The 18,281-nt window shown below is 36.8% G+C and overlaps 2 protein-coding genes across 2 annotated transcripts; both read left to right on the plus strand.

The window, feature by feature from the left end:
* The first annotated feature begins 505 nt into the window (after positions 1–505).
* On the plus strand, positions 506–7,778 carry LOC105953189 (phospholipid-transporting ATPase 1). Its single transcript, XM_088824888.1, has 10 exons — positions 506–942; positions 1,115–1,252; positions 1,329–3,373; positions 3,978–4,323; positions 4,577–5,369; positions 5,563–5,686; positions 5,904–6,123; positions 6,397–6,855; positions 6,938–7,234; positions 7,349–7,778. The coding sequence occupies exons 3-9, from the start codon at positions 1,591–1,593 to the stop codon at positions 7,140–7,142; spliced, it is 3,930 nt and encodes a 1,309-aa protein (XP_088681014.1). The 5' UTR covers positions 506–942; positions 1,115–1,252; positions 1,329–1,590; the 3' UTR covers positions 7,143–7,234; positions 7,349–7,778.
* Positions 7,779–9,648: 1,870 nt separating this feature from the next.
* WRKY62 (WRKY DNA-binding protein 62) lies at positions 9,649–11,383 on the plus strand. Its single transcript, XM_012976836.2, has 3 exons — positions 9,649–10,130; positions 10,341–10,445; positions 10,584–11,383. Exons 1-3 carry the CDS (start codon positions 9,808–9,810, stop codon positions 11,230–11,232), a joined length of 1,077 nt encoding a protein of 358 aa, XP_012832290.2. The 5' UTR covers positions 9,649–9,807; the 3' UTR covers positions 11,233–11,383.
* Positions 11,384–18,281: the final 6,898 nt, after the last annotated feature.

Genomic DNA, 18,281 nt, shown 5'->3' on the forward strand with positions numbered 1-18,281 from the left:
TTGCCTTTTTGTGACACTTCCTAAACCATGAGACCATAGTCTTATAACATAAATATTGAACAATCGGCCCATGAACCCACATTTTTATGATACCTGTACTATTGGGACGCTTTTATCACTGTTACTATTTTTTTTTAATTAAGTACAAACCATGGCCCATGAACCCACATTTCTACACTAGCCAGTACAAAATCAACAATGCACACAGTTAATGGAGTCTAATTTTTTATTTTTAAAACATACCAAATTTCTCTAAATTTTACCAACTAATACCAAAGTGCAAAATAGTCTCTCTTTTTTTCTTTTCTGCTTTTTCAACATTTTCGTGTTATCTTTTGCTTTTCCAAACATGGTTGCCTAAATTAAAGAAAAGAGACAACAATACTAATAATGGTGGCCTGGGCCTGGGATGGGGTGTTTAATTGGGAATTTGAAAGGGAAAATGGTAAAACAAATTAAAAGAATGCAATAATATATATATATATTACTAAAATAAAATAAAGCCAATAATCGTGGTATTCCACTCGTATCTGTCTCTCCCATTTTCTCTCTCTTGTTCTCTCTTCTCTCTCTCCTTGCTTCCTTTCAGTTCGATCTCGATCTCCACCCCAAACCCTGTCAACATCATTTCAGATTCAAAACATTACATTTTTTATTTCTCTCTCTAATTTATCTTTAGTTTAAGTAAAATCAGTTTTTTGTTGCTACATGGGAGATAGATAAAAGTTGATCATGATTCAGAAACAGAGTGCGAAGAAGCCAACAAACAAAGAAAGGGATCGTAGACCTGAAATCTGACATTTTTTTAGTACCATCATTTCGTATTCACTGCATTCATTCATTTCCATCAATTCACGTTTTCCCAGACCATAATTAAACGGACCCTCTCTCTCTCTCTCTCTCTCTCTCTCTCTCTCCCCCTTGCTTTCAATATTTCCACAGGTCAGGGTTCAGGCTCTTTTATTGTTACTGTCATTTTATTATACATCATACTATATGGTAGCATTTATTTGCTGCATTATTGTGTTGCGCATTGTGGCAATCAATTCCTGATTCAAATTTCGTTTTTGTTTGTTCTTGTGTCTTATTTTTATTTTTTTGTTTGTGTTCCCAGTTCTGGCATTTTATTGAAGGCTGTGGAGTGCTGCTGCTCTTTACAGACTTTTTGTTTCTAATTGTTTCGTGATTTTTGTTTGGATCTATCCTCACTTTGTTAGTGTCAAAGTAAAGGTACCATTTTGTAAACATATTTGTATGCTTAGGGTTTCAAAGACTTTTTAGGAACATTATATTTTTTTTCATTTGAGTGAGTGAGAAACGTTAGCTAGTGCAGCTTATTTATTGGTTGCTGTCTTAAGAATCGAAATGGTTCAGGGTTAATGATTTTAGGTGGCCTCCCCATTGTGTTTGCAAATATTGTTGATTTTGGTAGGGAATTCTCCTGAGGTTTTGCCTTTTGGGTGAGGAGGGAGACGGAGACACTTTGGGGGGTCAATTATCTGGCTGGGTTTTGTAGGATTTTAGCAATTCTTCTGTGTGTGGGTTAGTTATGTTATTCTCCAATGTGTTTTCTGCGTTGGTGGATCATTTATGTCTTCCGACAAGCCATTGTTGTCCCAATTTGAACCCTCTTATGCCCCAAACCCTCAGCCCCATCACCATCGCCGTCACTCATCCTTGAAAAATAACCCACTGGGATGTTTGTCCGAGACTACGCCGATCTCTTCGTGGGTTGCTCATGAGACACAAAATTGCAAAGCTTACAATCTGAAAGAGTCGGAGGAAAATTTTGCCCCAGTTGAGGGTAAAACTATTGCAGAGAATTTTTTGGAACGCCCCACTTTACAGCCTGCCGGAAAGGAATTTTGGTCGGCTGAACTTCATAAGCAATGCCCCCCACGCGAGCGGAAACGCCTTGTGTCATGGGGTGGTGTAATGGATCTGCGACACTTGAAAGCTCTTGAAATCTCTGGGGCTTCTTCTTCTAGGGTACAGGACTTGAACAGACCTCAGACATCTCGAAGATCTGAAAGGTTCCTTCAGATAAGCATGCAGCTCGAGGAAAATATACCGCATCATGACAACCCCAGGTTGATCCATATTAATGATCCGAAGAAGACTAATGATAAGTTTGGGTTCTCTGGAAATGAGATTCGGACGAGCAAATACACATTGCTTAACTTTTTGCCTAAGAATCTCTTCATTCAGTTCCATAGGGTTGCTTATTTGTATTTTTTAGCCATTGCCGCTTTGAACCAGCTTCCCCCTCTTGCAGTATTCGGAAGAACGGTTTCCCTTTTCCCTCTTCTTTTCGTGCTGACTGTCACAGCTGTAAAAGATGGTTATGAGGATTGGCGAAGGCACAGGTCTGACAGGAATGAGAATAATCGGGAGACGCTAGTGTTCCAATTGAATGAATTCCACCCCAAAAGGTGGAAAAAGATTCAGGCAGGTGAGGTGGTGAAGATTAGTTCTGATGAGACCATTCCTTGTGACATGGTGTTGTTAGGAACTAATGATTCTAGTGGAATTGCTTACATACAGACAATGAATTTGGATGGCGAGTCGAACTTGAAAACAAGGTATGCTCGACAAGAAACTAACAAATTGGTACTTGAGGGGACGACAATATCCGGGGTTGTCAGATGTGAGCAGCCGAATAGGAATATCTATGAGTTCATGGCCAATATGGAGTTGAAAGGGCAGCGTTTTCCTCTCAGTCAGTCAAATATTATTTTGCGTGGTTGTCAGCTGAAGAACACTGAATGGGCAATTGGGGTTGTGGTTTATGCCGGTCAAGATACGAAAGCTATGTTGAACAGTGCAATGTCATCTTCTAAAAGAAGCAGACTTGAAACCTACATGAATAGGGAAACTATCTGGTTATCTGTTTTCCTTTTAATCATGTGCGTTGTTGTAGCACTTGGGATGGGTTTATGGTTGAAGCGCCATGAGACCCAGCTTGACACACTGCCTTACTACAGAAAAATTTACTTCCAGAAGGGGAAAGAAGGAAAGAAGTACAAGTATTATGGGATTCCTATGGAGACTTTTTTCTCACTTTTGAGTTCGATTATAGTTTTCCAGATAATGATTCCAATATCCCTCTATATCACCATGGAGCTAGTACGGTTGGGGCAATCATATTTCATGATTGGTGACCAGCATATGTATGATAGTAGCAGCAACTCTAGGTTTCAATGCAGATCCTTGAATATTAATGAAGACTTGGGACAAATACGATATGTATTCTCCGATAAGACAGGCACACTGACAGAAAACAAGATGGAATTCAGAAAAGCTAGTATCTGGGGAAAGAATTATGATAACAGTTACCCTGACGCTGATGCATCACTAGACAAAGATGTTGAAGGTATGGCTGAAAATCATGTTTTACATTTGATAATAATTTAGAAATTGTGATAAAGCATTATGTCCATCATTAATCTATCAAGTGTTTCAATGTTCATTTTGTATTTTAAAATGACATTGCAAAATCATTCTGAAGAACAAATGTGGTTTCTTTAAGTTCAAATATTATCCCCTTGTCCTTGCATATCGAGGTCTAATAAACACCAATAAAGCATTTAATTGACATTCATATAGAAAACTAGCTATCAAACAGTTATACTTCAGATGTTTGATTGCAAATGTATTGACATCTTCTGTAGAGGCTAATGAAACCCTTTGTATGCCGTTTGCTCGGATATGCTCGAATAGGGCTGCAATAGCTCATATAATCGACCCTTCCTTTGGCATTTTGACATATCAGTTTGGGTATTCATAGTGTATTCTTCGTTTCTTCTCTATAATACTTTCAAGTAATTGCAACAGTGCAATTTTATTGTTTCTGAGTTCTGACTATTGCTAAGACCCCCTGGTTTTACATTTGTTACAAATGCTAAGGTAGAATCAATTGTTGATCGTCTTTTCTTTTGGTGTTTTTCTTTGTTACTTACGATATCTCACCTGTGCAGCGAAAGATGTTACAGTAGATAGAAGAAAATGGAAGCTTAAATCGGAAATTACCCCTGATCCGGAGCTCATGAAATTGTTGTACAAGGATTTATCTGGAGAAGAAGGGATTGCTGCGCATGAGTTCTTTCTGACACTGGCGTCTTGTAATACTGTGATTCCTATTCTCACTGAAAGTTCTTCAAGTGGCTGCGACGGTGTATTAGGTGGTAGTCCCGTATCTATAGATTATCAAGGTGAATCTCCTGATGAACAGGCACTGGTTGCCGCAGCTTCTGCTTATGGTTATACACTTTTTGAGAGGACATCTGGACACATTGTTATTGATGTCAATGGTGAGAAAATAAGGTAGATAGCTCACTTATTTACTAAGATTTAGTTATGCTCCCTCAACATTGTTTTTTTCCCCTTCCCATTGAGATGGTTTTTTGGATGCCGACTTGGCAAGGAATAATATGCAACATAAGATGTTTTCTAATCGGATTTTCCTTGGTTAAGGAACCTGTAGAAGTTACATACTGAAATATGTCTTCCTTTGTTAATCCTGTATATATTAAAGTTGTATTTCTGGCTTATAATTCTTTTATCCTGTGTGGTGTAGGTTGGAAGTTTTGGGCCTTCATGAGTTTGATAGTGTGCGTAAAAGAATGTCGGTCGTTATCAGGTTTCCAAATCACACCATTAAGGTATTGGTTAAGGGGGCTGATACATCAATGTTCAGCATCTTAGACAATGATCGCCCTGCCGAGGATCATATAAGACATGTGACACAGGTTCATTTGAATGACTATTCATCTGAAGGTTTGCGCACTCTGGTTCTCGCCTCTAGGAACCTTACTGGTGATGAACTGGCAGAGTGGCAACACAGATATGAAGATGCTTGCACATCTTTGACTGACAGATCTGTAAAACTGCGCCAGACAGCAGCCTTAATTGAATGCAACTTAACCCTTCTTGGGGCTACAGCTATTGAGGACAAGTTACAAGAGGGCGTACCAGAAGCCATTGAGTCCTTGCGCCAGGCTGGAATAAAGGTGTGGATCCTTACTGGAGATAAGCAAGAGACAGCAATATCTATTGGTCTCTCTTGCAGACTCTTGACTGCAGATATGAACCAGATTATCATCAATGGAAATTCGGAAAATGAATGCAGGAAACTTTTATGTGACGCCATGGCCAAATACAATGTGAATTCTACCAATTGCTCTAGTCAGATCACTAAATTGAGGAGGAAAGCTGAACCTGATTATCTTGAACTCCCTTCTCAAACAAAGTCGTCCAGTATTCCCCAACAATGTGCAGGCGAGGAAGACACACCTAATTTTGGGCCGCCAGCCCTTATAATTGATGGGAATAGTCTGGTTTACATACTAGAGAGAGATTTGGAGTCTGAGGCACGTATCATTTTTGTTTTATTTTATTTCTTGTGTTTTTACACGTTTACTGCTTTGTTTTGCTGTCTTGGATTGGTTTACTACGTAGGTCTTCAAGTGTATTAATGTCTTAGTGTGAAAGTTCATTTAGTTCCTTTACGAATGCTTTACTAACAAAATTTCTTACAGTTTAAATTTTCATTGGTTTTATCAGTTATTCGACCTTGCGACTTCGTGTAGGGTTGTGCTCTGTTGTAGGGTTGCACCCTTACAGAAGGCTGGAATTGTTGACCTCATAAAAGGCCGCACCGATGAAATGACATTAGCTATAGGCGATGGTGAGTTAGTCATCGTTGAATACATGTGGAATTATACAATCACTGTTTGATGCTTGCTTATTTTTTGGGGGCTTGATTATGTTTTCTCTTAACATTGCAAATCTAGACTTGTTATTCTGGCTGCACATACACTTATGATACTTGATGAAATATTATTTCCCTCTGGAAGGTTATGTAAATTACTTTTATCTAGATCTAATTGATAATGCTTCTGCAGGGGCTAACGATGTTTCAATGATCCAAATGGCGGACGTTGGTGTTGGAATATGTGGTCAAGAAGGGCGCCAAGCGGTGATGGCATCTGATTTTGCTATGGGGCAGTTCAGATTTTTGAAGAGATTGCTTTTGGTGCATGGACATTGGAATTATCAGCGTATTGGTTACCTAGTCCTCTATAACTTCTATCGAAATGCCGTGTTTGTATTGATGCTTTTCTGGTAATACAAACTATCCTTGGTCTTTACATTGCACTAGCTGATGATTGTGTGTCCTTTTTCCTTAACAAAACCTTCACCGTTGCATTTAAATTGATAATAAAATTGACGAAGGCACAAAGCTGATTATTAATGAGACTTTTAGTTGTTTAGGATGATTTTCACATATCTTCAGCTAATTTGTATTATGTGTTTGGCTAAAATTACTGATGCACATGATAAATGTATGTATACGTTCTTTTTTTGACTTGTGTTTTTCTTGGTTCAATTTGGCAGGTACATTTTGTGTACAGCCTTTTCAACTACCTCTGCTCTGACAGACTGGAGCAGTGTTTTTTACTCTGTTATATATACCTCAGTACCTACCATCGTTGTTGGTGTTCTAGACAAGAACTTAAGTGACAAGACACTACTCAAGTATCCAAAGCTTTATGCGGCGGGCCATCGACAAGAGAGTTACAATATGTCCCTCTTTTGGATTACAATGGTTGACACATTATGGCAGAGTCTTGTTCTCTTCTATGTACCGTTGTTCAACTATAAAGAGAGCACTATTGACATATGGAGTATGGGCAGCTTGTGGACGATAGCAGTTGTTATCTTAGTCAATGTACACTTGGCGATGGATATTCAGCGATGGGTATTTGTTACTCATCTTGCAATATGGGGATCAATAATCGTAACGTATGGTTGCATGGTGGTGCTTGATTCTATACCTGTTTTCCCGAACTATGGGTTAGTTTATTTTCAGAGTGATCTTAATTTTTTGTAAGATGTCAATAGGTTTCACAGTAATGATGAAGTTGTTATTTTGCAGTACAATATACCATCTGGTGAAGTCACCAGCTTATTGGCTCTCCATTTTGCTGATAACGGTTATAGGATTGCTCCCGCGGTTTATTTTCAAAGTATTCCATCAGACTTTCTGGCCTTCTGATATCCAAATTGCTAGAGAAGCTGAGATATTGAGAAGAAGAAGAAGGCTACATATAGGGTCGAAGACAGATGAGGTTTCAAGCTGACGTGTTACATGTATACTATATTTAATAGATAATAGTGAGCCTCTCCTCACCTTTGTTCAGATCCTAGCGGTATACAAGCGTCGAATTTATTGGTAAGTCAGATTTGTTTTGATTTTGTTAGGCAGAATATTGGTGGTGTATTTTTGCAGTTACTCAAGTTTTTGATAGTGTCCAATCTAATCTGATGCCTTGGTCACCTTGTCCAGGTATTTGGGATGAGCAGCAGAAATGGAATTGATGGCATGGGAAACGAGCAGGAACAGCCGAGACAATAATTCAACTTAACTTATACAAAGCAGCAGGGGAGATGGGATGGGCTTATATTGGGACAAGGCTATATATGTTAATCTTAGTGAAGGAGAAAGTGTTGGGCCGAGAACAAAAAGTTGAGTCGAGAAGGTGCGATTTGTGTTGCTACAATCCGAGGTGTATTTTTAGTTGTACCTGGAAGAATGTACTGTACTGTACTGTACTGTATAGGCACATATATGAGATTTTTACAAGGGAAAGTTGGCATAACGCCGTGTATAGAGAGAGTGGTCGATTTCTTTAGAGAAAGTAGGTGTTTGTTTTATCCTCTACATATCTTTTATCTGTAACAACATGTCTTTATATAACTTATAAAAGATGCATTTTATGAAGACACGTTTATTACTTATTTGTATTAGTAAAGTTAGCCTGTAAATGTGAAAAGAAAAATTAGTTAGATAAAAATACCAGCTCAGTGGTGGTAACAGATTCACGTTTTTCATAATCTTCAATAATCTGTTAATGAATGCTTGGTAACTTCGTAACGTACAGACACGATCTAAAATGCAAACATACGTGCAAGTACTACTATTGATTAATTGTGGAGAAAAAATGAAATACAAAATCTTAGGTCAAATTAATTGTCTTCTACTTCACATCTTTCCACGATCTTAATCAAGAAAATTAATACAGTGTGAACACTGCTTTTCCCACATGGAGAGACTGAGTTCAACTTGGGATTTTTTTATTTATTTTTTTAAAATTTCACATATATTATATATTATATTCATGTGTGAACGCACATTTTTTCTCATGTCCCAACCAACCCTCTATTCCAACACATATTATATATATATATATTTTCACTTTAAAAAGTGTCAAGTGTTGTCAAATGTCAAGATGCATGTAACATCATATATAATCTGTATTTACTTACTATGATGCCCAAATCTAACATATATATATATATTAATTAATTATTGCATAGGCGGTTTGGCCAAAGCTAGCTAAGCATATACTATGTATGTATATATATATAGATAGATGCCGAGCTGCATATGTGTATATCTGATCTGTTAATTACTTAGTTTAGGGAAGCAATACTGAATCTAATTGGATTGGTTAATTAATCTAACTAATTAATATTTTAATTAGTTGAGTGAGGGAAAGGGTTATCCATCCATGTGATTTTGATTAGTCAAACTAATTAGTAAACGAATTAAACTGATGAAACGAGACAAGATCCATCCATATGATTCGTTCTTTAATAATATATATAATTATCATTGATAATTCATATATAGCTTGAAAATGAATTACTTATTGTACATACAACACAGTATTTGTTTCCAAGCTTAATCAACATATATATATGGTCTGAGCTTCATAATCTGGACGGCTATCAGCTCCAGTATATTATAACTACCATTAATTAATTAATTATTTTTCATTTTTAATTGATTAAGAGTGATTTATTAATTCGGGAGATTAATTAATTATGTTGGAACTTTAGGGTCCGTGGACCAGATAGATAATAGAGGCTTCACATAGCAATATAATCTTAGAGGTACCCTTTTTTTAGATTTTGTAATATCAAATCTTCATCATATGATTAATTCTTTAAATGCAACATATTTTTTCTTCAATATAATGAATATTTAATTTGTTATATATGTAATGAGCAAATTATTTGAGAGCATACAAAATTTGGCATATGCGATAGTCTTTATCACAACCCATTTAATTCAATTTAATTTAATTTGTCATATGCTGAAGAATACAAAAAAACATTCAAAAATCGATGGCATCATCTCCTAGATTACATTGAGGTCATTATTGTCATTACTTATATCAATCTATAGAGAAAGTTAATTCATATTATTGTACTAGTATCTTATTTAGATTTGTAAATTACCACCACTACTACTATATATATTCCAATCCAAGCAGCCCAGTTGCACATGGAATGACACACACCATGACAAAGCATGATTACGTCATCATTACTGCGATTGCAAAATCAAACCACGCGCTATGCATACCTTGTTTAACGCACTCTCCACGATCTTCTTTACTTTATAGTACTTTTTCTCAACAAACCCAATCGCATCCACATACAAGTCACACAACACAAGTGGGCGGGCAAGTGGTTTAAGCGAGTGATCCTACGAAAGTTAGCATGCGCGTAGGGTTGGGATTTTCCACAATCGCCATGAATTTCCTACATATTTCCTCCAATGTTCTGTGCAAATTACCTACCTAATTTCAGAGAAGCACAACAGTTTCTAATAATAATTACTCTCTTCTCTTATATATATATATATACACATTCAAAAGGCATTTTGGCTCATCTTCCTAGCTACTACTATTTAGTATTTATATACACACACGTACAGTAAATATATCTATCTATAGCATGACGAGTTCTTGCTGGGTTTCAACAGAGGCGGTTGATCGGAAAATTAGGGTTATCGGTGAACTGACTCGCGGCCGGGATGTAGCTGACCAGCTCCGGCAGATGCTCCGTGAAAGTCATCATGGGGTTGATGATGATGCTTCCTCTTCTGTACTGCCTGCTCAGGGCCTCGTCGGCAAAATCTTGGACTCATTTACTCATTCCCTTTCGATTCTTTCTTCCGACGAGGTTTCTCAAGTTCCGCCTTCACTGAAATCCGAAGATTCCGGCGACAGCTGCAAGACGCCGGCGCCAAAAGATCGGAGAGGCTGCTACAAAAGAAGGTATTTTCATTAATTATATATGTTATTTTATTAATTAGTTAGTTTAAAAATTTGATGATGAAACCAACCTTCAAAGCAGAATATAATAGGGACATCATTTTTGTTACAAGGGTTGAATAGTCTTTTCATATGTGGATTGTGACAATTAATTAGTGCTTCAAAAAACTATATCTTATATATAATATAAAAAATAATGATATATGATTGCAGGAGAAGTTCAGAAACATGGACAAAAGAGACAGGTTCGCTGTTTGAGGACGGTCATGCATGGAGGAAATATGGACAAAAAGATATCCTTAATGCCACACATCCCAGGTACATACATATATTGATCTAATTATTAATTAATTAGGTTATAAAGTAATATAATAATAATAATAATGGTAATTAATTAATGAAGAAAAGGAAATTAATTAAAAAAAAAAAAAAAAATGAATGAATGAATGAATGCAGAAACTACTTCAGATGCACGCACAAGTTTGATCAAGGATGCCAAGCATCAAAGCAGGTGCAAAAGATACAAGAAGATCCACCTCTGTACAGGACAACTTACCATGGTCAACACTCATGCAAAGACTTTCTAAAGTCGTCTTCGTCATCGTCACCCCATGGCCGCCACCACATCATCATGGACCCTGATTCTTCTAATTCCGTCATCTGGAGCTTCGGATCACGCCACCTTCCAGACCCGAATAAGAAGAAGAAGCAGAAGCAGCCCAACTCTGACGAAGCTGCAATCTGCGCCATCAAAGAGGAAGCAAAGGCGGAAGATTATTATAACAATAATAATAATTACGGAGGAGGAGTTTTGAAATCTCCTTCTTCATCTTCTTCTTCACAGCTTCCTGCATCAGTAGTACTGCCACCACCACCGTCGGATATTCATATTCATGGGGGGGATTATTTCATAACCCAGGATCATTATAATAATTATAATCTGACGGGGTTTGATCAAACTTCGGGTAGTTGGGGTCAATTTTCAGCAGCCGGCTCGGTTATTTCTTCTTGCACTACAAGCACTAATCACACTAGTCTGGATCCGGAGATGGACATCATGGTTGCCTCTAATTTTGAAGATTTTCAACTTGAATCCTTCACTTAATTATATATATCATCATTAGCTAAGCTAGTTTAATTAGTTTTCCCTTAATTAATTAGTGTTTTCATATTTCTACTTTAGAGTACTTACGTAGTGGATGTAATTAATCATGTAATGCTGCTGTACATAGCGAGTAGTCTTTCGTTTCCGTTTCTGTTTCCGTTTTTGTTTCTGTTTCCGTTTCAGTCACATATATATTTATATGCATAACTTGATGAGACTTTGTTTAACCAGATCTAGCTAGCTACCTACTACTAGTACATTTATAATATATGCATGCCACTAATTATTTCTATGAATATCGATCGATATGTATGTATGTGTGAGTATTACTTAGTTATTGTTAAACTTTCTGATTATGATCATTAACCTTAATCTATAACTAGCTGGTGTAATTACTCTGATCTAATAATTAATTAGGTAAACTGAGTGATGAGAAATTAAAAAAGAATTAAGGTGAGTATCACATGCAGTACTTGTTCATTGTCTTATTCATCAGTTTGGATATATCTTAGTTGGTGCTAGCTAGTATCATATACATATTATATTCCACAATATAAATAATAGCCAATAATATAATATTAGATTTTCATATATATATCAACACACCTAAATTTAATAGAACAGAAGGATTTTGAAAATCCAGCAACAACCAAATAGTTCAACATAAATTAAAAAGAAAAAGAAAAGAATTATACTAGTTAGCATGACATAGAATATCCAATAATGTAAGAATAGAAAAGCTGCAGGTACATACATCACTTATCATTAATTACTTTTTGTGCAAAAATAAAAGTGGGGTCAAAAATAATAAATATCATATAGTTACTTGGAAAAAATACTCTGGATCGATCATCATCAGTATACATGGAAAATGTAATCCACGTCTGCACCAATTTGACCCTTGGGAAAAAGATGAATTACTCCAAATAAATAAACCAAAATGAATTGCTTGCGTTGCGGGGCAAACGTAAGGATGAAAACATCAGCAGATCGATAAATAACAGTGTCATGCAAAATAATTTTAGAAAATTATAAAGTAATTAGAATGCCTGCCAGGCCTTTCGTGGAAGGTTTCAACTTTGGTTTATTTAGTATATAGTTAAAATCATTAAATATCTTTGTTTGAATTTTCAAATTGGGTCACATCACATCACATCACACACTCTCTCTATGTATGTATGCATGTATGTGTGGTCCAATTAAAGGTCCCATTAATATTAATATTAATATTATTATTGTATATAATAATATATCTGTATGATGTGAACATTTTATAAGGAAATAAAGTGGTTCGTGTGAATCAGTATGTTTAAAGTGAAAACGTGATAGGAAACATACATACAACACCACTTGAGATCGATCCAGATGAATTATTAATTATTATTATTCAATTTATTATTATGGCCTCTTCTCTTCGTCTTCTTCTTCTTTAATTTCGACAACCAAATCTACTTTTCGGACGATTAAATTAAATTAAAAAAAGGTTTTTTCATGGTGTTGGAAAATATCAAAATAAATGAAATTACAATGTATACAGAAGATGAGTTGATGAGTTGATTATTCTATTCGAATCTCGAAACACATATATATGCTGCATAGAGAACATGCAACAATCTGGGAACTATATATGTCTTAACAACTTTAATTTAAAAAATAAACCAATTTGGTAGTACGTACTATTACAATTTGGGTCGTCGAAATGAGAAAAGCGGAAAGCCCATACCAACATGCATAAAGGCCCATACCAACATTATAAAGGCCCAATTGTCAAAAGGTCATCTTCCTCTACACAAAAGGTCATATTAATTCCCCATAAAAAACTACATTAGAGTTTTAGGTTCATTTAATTGGAAGGAACACTCAACTGATCTCAAGTGTTACTGTAATTATTGATGATGTTGTCGGAGAGGAACAAGTACTGGGTATTATCGGAAGAAGGTAAGGTACATGTTGGGTGCTAAATACCAACACGCAAGTGTACGTATCGCAAACAAGTAGTAAAGTAGACTCGTGAGAGTCGGATGTCGATCCCACAGGGAATACGCAAATTATTTAATCCTAAGTACCAAATCCTAACAATTGTGATTTTTATCCAGCCTACGCAGGGTTGTCAAATTAATTAACTAAATAAATTAAACTAATTAAGAAAGCAATTAAACACGAGAAAAATATCAATATAAAACGGATCTAGGATTTTATCTTCCCCCTATGCGATAATTCTTCACCCGATTAATCTCCTATCATGCAAGTTACGATTCCCGATTATTAACCCAAGACACGAAATTATTCATAACCAGCTGTCGCTGCGCTATAAACCTATTATTCATAAAAGATTCACTATATGTCTATGCAAACCTAGTATAAATAAAGCATTAAATAGCAAGTCTCGTAAACGGCTACCTAAGGTATTATCTGTATGTGTACGATAATACATGCAATTAACACACTCATCCGGTGAGAACTACTCGAAGGCTCTTCTATCTCTGTTCTAATTATTAAAACGATCTGTCAATCAATTCTAACAATAACTAATAGCAACATAAGTTAGCTACGCTCATGCACTAAATACGATCAAAATAGAAGAAATAATCGAAGAATTAAACTTGCATAAAAGTAGAAAAATAGGTTCGAATTACCACATAGGGTTCCAATAAAATCCTAGAATAAAAACTTAGCTACTCATGTTCTCTACGAAAAACATAATAAAAATACGAAAAATCATAAAAGCTAATAAAAGAGGAGAACTATGATGAAGAGTCGTCAAGTCTTCGTCTTCGTTCTTGTGCTCCTTGATTGCGTGTAGAAAGATGAAAAATAAAAACTAAAGATTAAAGATGAAAGGTAAAAAGATCATCCTAATTGTGTGCTTGTGGCCTTTAAATAGGGTGCAAAAATATAATAGGGCGGGTTTCCTTGTGTAATTAAACTTCCTTCACTGCGCCCCTACGTCAATCCGGACGGCCGTGCGAGAACACGCTTTAAAATCCGGACGGCCGTCCGGTCCTTGATTCTCCAGAATTCTGATTTTGTCAATTTTGGCCCACTTTTTCTCCGAATTTGCAGTTTTCACCCCAAAAGTTGTCAATTCTTCAATTTGCACCTAAAATACAAATAATAACCATATTAAGCACCAATTATCGTAAAAACACATCAAAAGCTCCAATTAAAAGGTACAATTAAGTGTATAAATATACACTTAACACACCCCCAAACTTGAACTTTTGCTTGTCCTCAAGTAAAATAAAATTAAGAGCACAAAACAAAACCATACATCTCATTACATAGATCGATTGGTCAACTTCGCGTTTTCAGAACTTGCAATTATGATGATAATTCCTAGGTATTCGCAAGCTTAACATTCAACGGTACTTAGTCACTCACCATTACCAACAATCACAAATCATACAATTGCTTCAAGTATCCAATATTTGCAAGTTAAAGATAGAAAGAATTTATACTTACATGCATATATTTGACTCCAAATACTCACCAAATTATTTTACTCAACTAATATTGAACAATAAGCTATTGGGATCATTGGGGCTTTGTGGCTTTCAATTGTTAGGCTCTTTGGTCCGAGGTAGGTAATATGGGAATGTGTGGCTAATTTTCTTGAATCGAGGTGATTACGCAAAAATTTGAAAGATAGGCGTTTGAAACAATGAATTCACCTCTAGGGACTTAAATAAACTCGATTCTCCAAAATTCACACGTCAACACTTTTGTCTTTTAGGCAATGGATCGAGTTTTCAACCCAATTTACAACTAGTCCCTTATTTCTCCCTTATAATCTATTCTTCTTCTTCTTCTTTTTTTTTTTTTTTTTTTTTTTTTTTTTTTTTGAATCGAAGAATTTAGATATATATATAAAGATGCACATATATATATCCATTATTATTATCTTTTTTTTTTTTTTTTTTTAATCGAAGAAGAAGAAAGATCTTATAAGAATTTTTCGACAGACCACCAAGGGATAATTATTCAAAAATCTCAACTTTTCTACCTTCTACATATTGGCTAAAAGAAAGAACACCTTTTCTCCGAGGCTCAAATCAAGGTTCTAAGGATAATTTGACAAAAAGGGTAGGCTTGAAAGGCTCAAACGGTTTAAAGAAGGCCCAAATCATATCCCAAATCAGGTACTACCCAACACTTCGTATCATAAATGTCCTAAGGTGAGATTTAAAACCGAACAAAGCATGATTGAGCACAAATAAATTCCAAATTTAAAATGCAAAACATTCAACCAAAGCAATGCATAAGGCGTGATTCCTAGCAATAATTCACTTCTACGTTCCGTTGAATCGAAAGCTAAACGAATACATACTCCTTATCAACATAAAACAAGTAATCTCATCATCAAACATTGACCATCTCCCATCATCATAGTTCATCGATGCATCGAATTTTTTTTTTTTTTTTTTTTTTTTATATAAAAACGGGACTAAAACAAAAAAAAAAAAAAAAAAAAAAAAACAAAGCATGCAAAATAAAAAAATTAAAACACAAATAAAGCGCACATAAACGAAAACAAGTAGTTAACCACCCCCAAACTTAAAATTCACATTGCCCTCAATGTGATTCGCCCGGAGTTTAAGGATAGAAAACACCTGTTTTTAAGCGTCGGGACCATCGTCGGGTTGCTCACCAACTCCACCTTGCGCATGAGCATCACCATCATCTTCATCATCCGAAAGCTCGGGTACCGGCTCAAGAATGTGTGAAAAATTCTATTTAAAGCTGGCCCTTTTTTTTTTTTTTTTTCGGACGGCCGTGCGGGATTTAAGCCTGAAATCCGCACGGCCGCGCCAATTCCCGGTTTTGGGCAGTAGCTCATCTTAATTTCGGACGGCCGTGCGAGATTTTAGGTATAAATCCGCACGGCCGCACCAATGTGCGTTTTTGTCCAGTAGCTGCTCCGAAATCTCACACGGCCGTGTGAGATTTCTCCCCTTTTCTTGCACGGCCGTGTGAATAATTGCATTTAGGTCCCTGCAAAATAAAAACTTCTTATTAGTGCCCTTGAAACTTTTTTTTTTTTTTTTTTTTTTTTCAAAGCTGAAATAAAATAAGAACGAACACTAACAAGCTAAATAAATAAAAGCAAAAATAATAAAAAAATAATAATAAAAGAAAGAAAAACGAAAGCTCGGGTTGCCTCCCGAGAAGCGCTAAGTTTACAGTCTTCAGCCGGACTTTGTCTGCTTCTTTGTTCAAGCTAACGTGATCGAAGTCACTTGGCGATTGAATTCCTCTCCCCGATGATGCTCGTTTGATTCTTTAGGTGGCCACATCCTCCTTGCACGTTCATCACCGTTGGCACCCCAACTCTTTTGACTATCTCTCTGAGGTGTTGACATTGAGTTCGCACAACAAACGTGCTCCTTCCGATTTCCTTTTCCGTTGTCATCTCCTGCACTCAACGATGCTTTTCCATGGTCCAAAATTGAAACATTAAATTTTTCATGATTTGTAAAATCCATAAGCTCAATAGTAAAACACTCATTATTCTCACATGGATTTTTATTAGCACAAAAAACATTAAATTTGATCGTTTCATCATGCACCGTCATTGTAAGATCACCACTAGCACAATCAATTAGAGTTTTCGAAGTGGCTAAAAACGGTCTCCCTAAAATAAGAGGTATCTCCCTATCTTCATCTATATCGAGTACAACAAAATCAACCGGGAAGATAAATTTGTTCACCTTTACTAGCACATTCTCTAAAATACCCTTTGGGTAAACTAAAGACCTATCGGCTAACGGAAGAGTTATAGCCGTAGGTTTAATCTCACCTAACCCAAGATTTTGATAAGTAGAATAAGGCATAAGATTAATGCTAGCACCTAAATCAATAAGCGATATAAAGTTTTTACCTCCTATAGTACAAGGGATAGTGAACTTACCTGGATCGCCGAGTTTTTGTGGAAGGGGCCGTGTAAGAATTGCACTACATTGTTCCGTGAGTTGGATCATCTCGTTCCCTTGCAATTTCTTCCTCTTTGTCACGAGATCCTTGAGGAACTTCACCCATTTTGGCATCTTTTGAAGGGCTTCAATAAACGGGATATTTATTTGGATTTCCTTCAGCTTGTCCAAAAATCTTTGATACTCGGCATCGAGCTTCTTCTTCATAAGCTTCTGAGGATATGGAATTGGAGGGGCTCGTGATTTCACTGGAGATGATAGTGGTTCTTCGTGAGTCGCTTCTTTTTCCCCAATCACGCTCGGCTTCTCGATCACCGTGTTTTGCTTCTCTTTTCGTGGGGCTTCCTCCAATTGTCTCCCATTACTTAAACTCACAGCGTTGCACTGCTCGACGTTGTTCTTCCGAGGATCTTCCGTATTCGACGGCAGTGCTTCCGATGGTCTCGCGGTTAGCTGGGTTGCAAGTTGACCCATTTGTGTTTCCAAATTCCGGATGGAGGCTTGGGTGGTTGTCATAAATTGCGCCAAGATATTTGCGAGATCTCCACCTTGAGGTTGAGCTTGAGGCGGATTTTGGAATCCGGGAGCTGGTCGTGAATAATTAGGCGGTTGACCTTGAGGTGGTGCTTGCCTTTGTCCTTGCTGGTTTCCTCCCCACCCAAAGTTAGGGTGATCCTTCCATCCCGGATTATATGTGTTGGAGTACGGGTTTCTCTGTTGTCGGTTGGTGTCATGCACATAATTCAGAGACTCCGTTTCTTCTACGCGCTGGTCGGGAGCTTCGACTGCATGGACTTGCTGAGTCTGCAAAGCCGCTACTTGCTTCGATAGCTTCTCCAATTGGGCCGTGATTGCAGTGACTCCGTCTAACTCCAAAATTCCTCCCGTCTTGACTGCTCCGCTATTCGACCGGTCCGATGCCCGCATGTATTTATTTCTAGCGATTCGTTCCAAGAGCTCGTATGCTTCGTCGTAGGTCAAACTCATGAACATATCTCCAGCTGCAGAGTCGAGCACTGTCCTCGAATTGTCTTGCAGTCCATCGTAAAATATTTGCAGTTGGCGCCACTCTTGTAGTCCGTGATTCGGGCACCTCCTTACCAACATGCATAAAGGCCC

The sequence above is a fragment of the Erythranthe guttata genome, chromosome 10 (genome assembly GCF_056151865.1).
Source record: "Erythranthe guttata isolate IM_541 chromosome 10, IM_541, whole genome shotgun sequence".
Lineage (NCBI taxonomy): Eukaryota > Viridiplantae > Streptophyta > Magnoliopsida > Lamiales > Phrymaceae > Erythranthe > Erythranthe guttata.